Source organism: Mastomys coucha, unplaced genomic scaffold (assembly GCF_008632895.1).
Source record: "Mastomys coucha isolate ucsf_1 unplaced genomic scaffold, UCSF_Mcou_1 pScaffold21, whole genome shotgun sequence".
Lineage (NCBI taxonomy): Eukaryota > Metazoa > Chordata > Mammalia > Rodentia > Muridae > Mastomys > Mastomys coucha.
In genome coordinates, this window is record NW_022196904.1 from 177,503,420 (window position 1) to 177,512,895 (window position 9,476).

At 57.8% G+C, this 9,476-nt stretch overlaps 1 protein-coding gene and 1 long non-coding RNA gene across 5 annotated transcripts; one reads left to right on the top strand and one right to left on the bottom strand.

The window, feature by feature from the left end:
* Positions 1–515: 515 nt before the first annotated feature.
* On the bottom strand, positions 516–2,611 carry LOC116103947. 3 transcript variants are annotated; one of them, XR_004123637.1, is made up of 3 exons: positions 2,413–2,611; positions 2,031–2,231; positions 516–1,754 (listed from the first exon to the last, which is right to left on the bottom strand). It is a non-coding gene; the product is annotated as an uncharacterized LOC116103947 (long non-coding RNA). The 3 variants fall into 3 exon arrangements; XR_004123636.1 differs by having other exon boundaries at positions 2,031–2,217; positions 2,413–2,604; XR_004123635.1 differs by having other exon boundaries at positions 2,031–2,611.
* On the top strand, positions 1,613–9,420 carry Nfkb2 (nuclear factor kappa B subunit 2). 2 transcript variants are annotated; one of them, XM_031390553.1, is made up of 23 exons: positions 1,613–1,732; positions 2,801–2,896; positions 3,150–3,231; positions 3,353–3,393; positions 3,626–3,724; positions 3,799–3,950; positions 4,773–4,879; positions 4,953–5,111; positions 5,345–5,449; positions 5,564–5,649; positions 5,735–5,873; positions 5,987–6,112; positions 6,222–6,431; positions 6,511–6,652; positions 7,006–7,120; positions 7,212–7,425; positions 7,583–7,752; positions 7,881–7,983; positions 8,111–8,262; positions 8,397–8,466; positions 8,676–8,848; positions 8,972–9,083; positions 9,160–9,420. In XM_031390553.1, the coding sequence occupies exons 2-23, from the start codon at positions 2,876–2,878 to the stop codon at positions 9,282–9,284; spliced, it is 2,703 nt and encodes a 900-aa protein (XP_031246413.1). In that variant the 5' UTR covers positions 1,613–1,732; positions 2,801–2,875; the 3' UTR covers positions 9,285–9,420. The 2 variants fall into 2 exon arrangements, with proteins under 2 accessions (XP_031246413.1, XP_031246414.1); XM_031390554.1 differs by having other exon boundaries at positions 9,163–9,420.
* Positions 9,421–9,476: the final 56 nt, after the last annotated feature.

The following is a 9,476-nucleotide window of genomic DNA, read 5'->3' on the forward strand; positions in this document are numbered from 1 at the left end:
CTCAGAATCAGGAGAGCATCTCTTTTCTCTCCTTAGCTGTGTTTGGTTGTGTTAGGCCTCTTCGAGCCTTAGCTTCACCAACAGTGTAAGGGGAACACAGTTGGCACCCCTAATCAGAAACGAGCGGAGAGTTGCAGTCGAAAGAGTTCAGGTTTTCAGGCCCAACCTGTAGTCTATGCAGGCACCCTAAATTAAAAAAAAAAAAAATCTGAATTGCTTCCTGTCAAAGCCTTTAGTATAAGGGTAGGGGAGCTAAGAATGAGGGCCCTTCCCTTCACCTGGTGCTAGTACAAGTCTACAGTCAACCCCATAAACAATAGTGCCAGATGTAGGAGAACCCAGAAAGAGCCTGTGCTGCCCTACAAGCCCAAGGGAGAAGGGCTTCAGGAACGGAGATGCACTGCACACAGCCCCTACAGGGAAAGCTAACAACGGAGGCCCAGAGTCCATGCTGGAAACTCTTGTCCTGACCTTGTCAGTGGAAGTCATCGAAACGTCATTGCAGGGCGTCTTTCTAAAAAGATTTTATTTCTTATTTGTAATCACATGGGCTTGGGGGTTGGGAGTGGGTGGTCAAGAATTGAACAGTGTGCACCTGAATTCAGTTTCCCAGAAGCGAGGAGAGGGCCAGGGGATCCCAGTGTTGCAGTTTCAGACACTTGGAACAGAAAACTTCATCCTGTGGAAGAGCAGGAGTGCTTCCATGTTGCCTTGTCTCCCCAGTCATCCACCCCCTTTATGATGGAAACAGTGGGCCCTCACCCATGCGAAGCACACCACTGGCAATTTTCCACAGAGGAGGAAGTCTGAAATAGCTCTGGCCACCTTTGTGTGCCTGTGTGTTGAGACGGGGTGATGTGAGATTTGGGATCTGTCTGTCTCAGCTTCAAGTAAGCTGGGGACTGCAGGTGCATTTCGCTACACCCGGTTGGACGCCTTTCGACTCAAATAGTTGAGACATCTGTGGTGGATGAACAAGGCCTAAGACTCTCAGCCATGCATCTTCTCTTCCTTCTTTTCTTCCACCAGTGTACTGGTCATCCCATGACTCCAATGGGTCCTCCTGAAAGCTTTGGCCCTTGTGAACCCGCCACTCACAGAATCAACATCAGGACTCTCTTCCTGAAGCCTGGAAACTAAGACAGTTGACCCCAGAGTTTCCTTGCGGCTCCAGAAAGGCCGCTAGATGGCGATCTGGAGATGACCGCAAGAACGGCTCCTTCCTCTTCCCCTTACTTCCCTGCTACGAGGTCCCTCTCTGGGAGGGTGACTGGAGTGTAGGCGCGGACCCGGTGTCCCTTGTTTCAGAAGTAGCCACGCTCCGGGCATAGCGACAGCCAAGTGGCCCGCTGGACTCCGTAGCGGTCCCCGGCAAGCCAGGAAGGGTGCAAGGATCCGAGCCGCGCCCTGCGCTGGGTGCGCTGGGTCCGCCGTCCGGCCTCGCCGGTCCCGAGCAGAACTGGCGCTGGGTGACACCCCGCGGCCAGACCCGGGCGAGCCTTCCCCGAAAGGGGCGCGCCTGCGTCGCTCAGGGTTGGCTACAAGAGTCCTGAAGTTAAACTTTCAACCAATAAGGAGGGGCATGGGGAGTGACGCACGGGATCGTCACGGGAATTCCCCCCCTCGGGGGGCCGAAAGGGGCTTTCCCGGCTGGAGCCCTTTGGCTGGAGAGGAGCAGCGAGCGGTCCGGGGAAGGGCTCGGAAAGAAGTCGGAACCAGAGCCGCCACCACGGTGAGTGGCCGGGTCCAGACCCCTGAGTGTCCAGGGAACGGAGAGGGAGGGAAGGAGGACTTTAGCTCACAGTCTGGGGCTGGACGCCACCTCCCGTGAGCGGGCCCAGGAACAGGACACTCTGCTACCCAGCAGCGACACGTCGGCCTGCCCTTGGCTGGCCTGCGCACAGCCGGCCGGTGTGAGCCCCGCACGCACCCGCGCTGGTGGGCAGAGGCGCACCCGTGCACCCGCGCCTGCGCACGGATATCCAGACGGGCACAGACCTGTGCCCACCCTGAGCTGCGCAAGGACTCACCTGGGTGGACGAACGCTCGCTTGCACCTGCCACGTTGCCACCACTCTCCCGGCACACAGACTTTAGGGCTGAGACGCAGATCCTTGCAGCGGGCACGCGCGCGCGTTGCCCTGGCTTTGGGACTGGGGTCGCCAGGGAGGGCGGGGTGCGGCCACTCGGAGCAGGTGCGACCGGAGAATCCGGGAAGCTAAGACGGCATGGCTAGAGACCGTGGAGGGGGAAACTCCTTCCTCCCCACCCCACCCCGCGGCCCGAATCACAATCTCTGGGCAGAAACCCCGGAGGCCCCCCTGGAAGAGCCCCCGCCTACGGGCCATTCGGAAAGGTGGGCCTCCGACGGCAGGAATGTCCCCACAAAAGCCCCTGGGTGAATCAGCCGTACCCTCCACGCTGGCTGAAAATCCCGTTTGCTCCAGGCTGCGGAGAGGGGGCGAGGCAGGCTAGGCCCCGACTGAGCCCCGGGGGCTGCAGCGGCTGCCGGGGAACCAGGAACCGCGGGGGCGGGGCCCCGGCGTCATTTCCAGGCCCGCCCCCTCCGGCTCCTCCTCCCCCTGGTATTTTCGGGACTTTCCTAAGCAGCACTAACTTTCTGCCCCTTCCCCGGGCCAGCCCCGCTCCGGATCTCGACCTCTACCGGATCTGATCCGCCACGTCCGGACGGGCGGCTGGAGGAGATCAGACCCCCGCCCTAGATCTGAGCCCCCCTCCCCTCCCCACCCCCATCCTGATCTCTTCCCCTCTTCCCTGTCCCGCGCCTCTCTTCACCTTAGGCGGGCGTCTGAAACTCTGGGAAGCTGAGCCGGGGCCCCGAAGCCGCAAGACACAGCAGGGCCTAGCCCAGAGATATGGACAATTGCTACGATCCAGTGAGTCACACCGCCTGACCCTGAAGGCGGCGGGTGCCCTCTGTGTCTGTCTATTGGACACTCCTCCACTCCCCTACTTCTGCACTGGCTTCAGATTGTCTTAGTCTGTCAGTCTGTGCAATCGGCAAACCCTGCCCAGAAAGGAGCTTCCGCATAGCTTCGGGAGTCCGAGGAGTGACTGCAGAGGGCTTGTGGCGAGGGGGTTGGGGGGGAACGCTTGATTCAGCAGCCACCTTCTCTGTCTATAAACTAGGGTCTGGATGGTATCTCCGAATATGATGATTTTGAATTCAGCCCGTCTATTGTGGAGCCTAAGGACCCAGCCCCGGAGACAGGTCAGTAAGTCTTTGGCCTTCCAGTGTCTCAGAACCTAGAGGAGAGTGAGCACGGCTCCTAGAAGCCCCGCTGAGGGATGGTCTTAGAGATCCTGGCTCAGCAAGGCCTCTCTATTTCCAGCTGATGGCCCCTATCTGGTGATTGTGGAGCAGCCCAAACAGGTGAGTGAGCGACAGAGGTGTGGTGGCTTCACCTTTGGGGACAAATGGGGGGGTTGTTATAACTGCCGATAAGATGGTTGATTGCTGACGATAAGTTAGGGGGTTATGAGGAGGCGTTCAGGAGAGACACTGTTGGTCACTGTGGTCAGTGATGGCCAGTGCTTGCCTAGTGGGGTGTCAGGAGAGGGGGTCCCCTCTCCTGATCACACTGTCTCTGCCGTGGAACCTTCAGCGAGGCTTCAGATTTCGATATGGCTGTGAAGGCCCCTCCCATGGAGGTCTGCCAGGTGCCTCCAGTGAGAAGGGCCGGAAGACCTATCCTACTGTCAAGGTGAGTTCAGATGACGCTGGAGGGTAGGGACGGTGTATCCAGGGTGACTACTGACAATCCTTTGCCTTTCTCAGATCTGTAACTATGAGGGACCGGCCAAGATCGAGGTGGACCTGGTGACACACAGTGACCCACCTCGCGCGCATGCCCACAGTCTGGTGGGCAAGCAGTGTTCAGAGCTGGGGGTGTGCGCTGTGTCTGTAGGACCCAAGGACATGACTGCTCAGTAGGTGACCCTGGCCCCCAGTGGGATGCTCATCGCCTGCCAGTCTTAGTTCTCAGCCCACCTGTGTGACTAGCACACAAAGTGAGATTAGCTGGGCAGTGGTGGCGCATGCCTTTAATCCCAGCACTTGGGAGGCAGAGGCAGGTGGATTTCTGAGTTCAAGGCCAGCCTGGTCTACAGAGTGAGTTCCAAGACAGCCAGGGTTACACAGAGAAATCCTGTCTCGGAAAAAAAAAAAAAAGAAAAAAGAAAAAGAAAGAAAAAAAGAATAAAAAGAAAAGAAAAGAAAAAAAGAAAAGAGCAGGAAGAGCCGGGGATCTGGCTCAGTTGGCAAAGAGCTTGCAATGCATTCTTGAAGACCAGAGTTTAATCCTCTAGGGTGGCTGGTTGTAATAGAAAAAAAACAAAAACAAAAAAGCCAAAACAAAACAAAACAAAAAATGAAGAGATTTACTTTGGCCCCAGGGCTCAACTATTCATTTATTTATTTATTTATTTATTTATTTATATTTATTTATTTTGGTTTTTCGAGACAGGGTTTCTCTGTGTAGTCCTGGCTGTCCTGGAACTCACTCTGTAGACCAGGCTGGCCTCGAACTCAGAAATCCACCTGCCTCTGCCTCCCAAGTGGTGGGATTAAAGGCGGGTGACACCACTGCCCGACTCAGAGCTCAACAATTAAGAACAGTTTCCTTGGAGAACAGAGCCCAGATGAGCCTGGGCGGGGAGGGCAGTGGAGGTCAAGGAGGGGGGAGTGGGAGGTGCCTCAGGAGGAAAGAACTCGGTGGTCAAAGCCCTCTGCCGCCTCCTTGTCCCCTCCAGATTTAACAATCTGGGTGTCCTGCACGTGACCAAGAAGAACATGATGGAGATTATGATCCAGAAACTTCAGCGGCAGCGTCTCCGCTCCAAGCCTCAGGGCCTTACAGGTATGGTAACAAGGGGCATTGCGAGAGGAGCTGGGAAGAGGAGCCCAGAGCTCACCCCACGTTGTCCATCCAGAGGCCGAGCGGCGGGAGCTAGAGCAGGAGGCCAAGGAGCTGAAGAAGGTCATGGATCTGAGCATCGTCCGGCTGCGCTTCTCAGCTTTCCTCCGAGCTAGCGATGGCTCCTTCTCCCTGCCCCTGAAGCCTGTGATCTCCCAGCCCATCCATGACAGCAGTGAGTACTCTGCAGGGGGCCAAGTGTGGGTACCCAAAGGAGCACTTGCGAGATCTTCAAGCTATGGGGTTTGAACCTGACCCTGCCACGCGTGGGGTGAGCGGTCATAAGCAAGTTTCAGTCTTGCTTCTGAGCTGGTAAACGGGAACACTGCGTTTCCTGGAGTTTGATGAGGGCCCCGCCGAGCCTCCGATCCCAGCAATGTGTCTCTAACCCATCCCCCCACCTTATAGAGTCTCCAGGGGCCTCAAACCTGAAGATTTCCCGAATGGACAAGACAGCAGGTTCCGTGCGTGGTGGAGACGAAGTTTATTTGCTTTGTGATAAGGTGCAGAAAGGTGAGGCAGAAGCCCTCTCTGGGAGCTGGAAACGTTGGCTGTAAGGGCAATTTTGGAATCAATGCACTGGGGCTGCCCGCTCTCCCTGTGGCTAAGCTTCACTTTTCTCTGTAGATGACATTGAGGTTCGGTTCTATGAGGATGATGAGAACGGATGGCAAGCCTTTGGGGACTTCTCTCCTACAGACGTTCATAAACAGGTACTGAGGGACTAGAGCCTGTCCTGGAGACAGAACTATGAAGAGGCCTTACTGACACCTGTCGCTCTCCCATCCTCCACCCCAGTATGCCATTGTGTTCCGGACACCGCCCTATCACAAGATGAAGATCGAGAGGCCTGTAACGGTGTTCCTGCAGCTGAAACGCAAGCGTGGGGGCGATGTCTCCGACTCCAAACAGTTCACATATTACCCTCTGGTGGAAGGTGAGTCGGCCTTCAGCATTCCTAAAGGCTGGACGGGGCGAGGCAGGCCTGGTGGTGGCCTAGAGTTGGCTCCCATGTTGGGTTTTAACAACCCGTTTCTCTTTTCCCCCTAGACAAGGAGGAGGTTCAGAGGAAGCGGAGAAAGGCCTTGCCCACCTTCTCCCAGCCCTTCGGGGGCGGATCCCACATGGGTGGAGGTTCTGGGGGCTCGGCTGGAGGTTACGGAGGCGCTGGAGGAGGTGAGCAGATGCCAGTGATGGGGAGAGGGGTGGGGGAGATAAGGCGAAGTTAGGAGAGAAGTCTGGGAGAGTCCCGGCTGGCCCCTCACAGCCTTCCCCATGCCCACAGGTGGCAGCCTCGGCTTTTTCCCCTCCTCCTTGGCCTACAGCCCCTACCAATCCGGTGCAGCCCCAATGGGCTGCTACCCGGGTGGGGGAGGTGGAGCGCAGATGGCCAGCTCCAGGCGGGACACTGATGCTGGTGAGGGGTCAGAGGAGCCCAGGGCGCCCCTCGAAGTCCCCCAGGACGAACCGCAGGCCCTCGACACACTGCAGCGAGGTACATCTCGGGAACGCTGGGGGCGAGCGCGCGCCAGGCTGGGGATCTGGCCCGCACCCACGCGCCCTGTCGCCCCTAGCTCGGGAGTACAACGCGCGCCTGTTCGGTCTGGCGCAGCGCAGCGCCCGAGCGTTGCTGGACTACGGCGTCACCGCGGATGCGCGTGCTCTGCTAGCGGGACAGCGCCACCTGCTGATGGCGCAGGACGAGAACGGAGACACGTAAGCAAGCAGAGGAAGGGTGTCCCTGGGACCTCCAGTGGCTGTGGTCTTCTCCTACCAGGCCTAGAGGTTCAGGTAGAGGAATCTACAAAGGGCCGAACCCTAGACGTGGACAGACCTGGTCTCAGGTCCTCGCTGTTTTCTAGTTCTGTTCAAGATATTTATTCTCCCCGACCTTCAATTTTATTAGCTATGAAAGGGTACAGTAGCAAGGCGTGACCAGATTAAGATGGTGGCATTCAGGTTTCACAGGGCCTCAGAAAAGGAGACCGCGGAGGTGTGGAGTTTTGAGAGCACACGATGCTCTGGGTGGCTGGGTTTCTGAGGTCAAAGTCTCCATCTCCAACCCCCAGGCCGTTGCACCTGGCCATCATCCACGGGCAGACTGGTGTCATTGAGCAGATAGCCCATGTCATTTATCATGCTCGGTACCTCGGGGTCATCAACCTCACCAACCACCTGCACCAGGTAAGGGGAAGCCTTTGGTGAGAGGTGAAAAGTTTGAAGGCAGAGAGTCCAATGCTGGAGTGGCCTTGGCTCACTCTGCCTCTCTTCTCAGACACCTCTGCACCTGGCAGTAATCACTGGGCAAACAAGGGTGGTGAGCTTCCTGCTGCAGGTGGGTGCAGACCCCACACTGCTGGATCGCCATGGCGACTCTGCTGTTCACTTGGCTCTCCGGGCAGGTGCTGCAGCCCCAGAGCTGCTGCAGGCGCTGTTGCACAGTGGAGCCCACACTGTGCCCCAGATATTGCACATGCCTGATTTTGAGGGTAAGTTTCCAGCCTCCTCCAGTCCTGGGGACAAGGGTGGGGACCAAGGAGTGTATATGATCAATAAACACACACGGGTAAAAGGTTCCCTGGTCAGAGTGCATCCGGACACCATTTTGAGGGTCAAAGCTGCAGGCTGAGTGCGCTATTTCTCTAGGACTCTACCCCGTACACCTGGCAGTCCATGCCCGAAGCCCTGAGTGCCTGGATCTGTTAGTTGACTGTGGAGCTGAAGTGGAGGCAGCGGAGAGGCAAGGGGGCCGAACGCCCCTGCATCTAGCCACAGAGATGGAGGAGCTGGGGCTGGTCACCCATCTGGTCACCAAGGTGGGAATGAGGACTGTGGAAGGGACAGGGCCACGGACGGTCCCTGGTGGGAGGACCCAAATGGTGAAGAGCTGCGTGGGAAGGGCTAGGCTAGCTGGACCATGCTGGTCTCTGCTTGCGCCCTACAGCTCCATGCCAATGTGAATGCCCGGACGTTTGCTGGAAACACGCCCCTCCACTTAGCAGCTGGACTGGGATCCCCAACCCTCACTCGCCTTCTTCTAAAGGCTGGTCAGTTTCACCCTTGGTGAATGAATAGGGCAAGAGAGAAAAAGGGGAACCTCCCAGCTCCCCCTTGTCCAGTCCTCACTGTGGGAGCCTCCGCGGGTCTCTCCTGAGGACTGCCTCCCTCCCGCAGGTGCCGACATCCATGCAGAGAACGAGGAGCCTCTGTGCCCGCTGCCCTCACCCCCTACCTCTGGGAGCGACTCAGACTCTGAAGGGCCTGAGAGGGATACCCAAAGAAACTTCCGAGGCCACACCCCTCTTGACCTCACTTGCAGTGCCAAGGTGAGGCCACCCTTGCGATGGAAGTGCCGAGGTGGGGACTGGGGACCTTCTGGGCTTGAGGATGTGGACCAGGTAATGGACTTAGGGAGAGCTGGGCTTAAGGTCCGGATAACAGTCGACACCATCTCCCCCAGGTGAAGACCCTGCTGCTAAATGCTGCTCAGAACACCATGGAGCCACCCCTGGCCCCACCCAGCCCGGCAGGTGAGGTTGCAGAGGTCTCAAGGACCTCCTCCTGGAGGTGCTCTCCTTAGGGACTCTGGCGAGGGTTCCCTTTCTCTAGCCGCTCTTCCATCCACGCCCCGTTGACCTGTCTGCCACGTCTGTCAGGTTACCAGGGTGGGAAGCTGTGTCTAGGTATGTGTCCCTGCATACCTCTTAGCTAACTCACAGGTCCGTGTTTGTCCCCTCAGGGCCAGGGCTGTCACTGGGGGATGCAGCCCTGCAGAACCTGGAGCAACTGCTAGATGGGCCCGAAGCCCAGGGCAGCTGGGCAGAACTGGCCGAGCGGCTGGGGCTGAGAAGCCTGGTGGATACGTACAGGAAGACCCCGTCTCCCAGCGGCAGTCTCCTTCAAAGTTACAAGGTGGGACAGCTGTGCCATGCTCAGAAGCTAGAAGCCATGCTCTCGCATAGTCCCCTCCCCCCAGGACTTTCTACCCCATACCCTAAGCATCACTCAGAGCTCCCGTCTTCCTTTTCCCGGCAGCTGGCTGGCGGGGACTTGGTGGGTCTGTTGGAGGCCTTGTCCGACATGGGTCTCCATGAGGGAGTCCGACTGCTGACAGGTCCTGAGACCCCAGACAAGCTGCCCAGCACAGGTAAAGACACCAGCTTGGAAGGTGTGTTTGGGTTGAGGGGAGGAGGCCCGAGGCTTGACTCTCCCTGTCCCCCTAGCAGAGGTGAAAGAAGACAGTGCCTATGGGAGCCAGTCAGTGGAGCAGGAAGCAGAGAAGCTGTGTCCACCCCCCGAGCCTCCAGGAGGGCTCTGCCACGGGCACCCCCAGCCTCAGGTGCACTGAATGCTGCCCAGTCGACTTCTGCCTGGATCCCTCTGTACAGCATCCCTGCCTAATCGAAATCTTATTTAAACCTCAAGCCCACAGCTCAGTGGGCCAAATAAAGGGGAAGACCCCTTCCCAACTTACGGTACTGCAACACCACTGTGATGCCCATCCCTGTCCCTGAGCGAGAACAGAGGAGGAGGCCCAGCC

Excerpts from the sequence above, each read along its gene's own strand:
- Nfkb2 (XM_031390553.1), top strand. The coding sequence starts at position 2,876 with ATGGACAATTGCTACGATCCA. Across the intron at positions 7,121-7,211 it reads TCACCAACCACCTGCACCAG|ACACCTCTGCACCTGGCAGT; the intron begins GTAAGGGGAAGC and ends CTCTCTTCTCAG. Across the intron at positions 9,084-9,159 it reads AGACAAGCTGCCCAGCACAG|CAGAGGTGAAAGAAGACAGT; the intron begins GTAAAGACACCA and ends CTGTCCCCCTAG.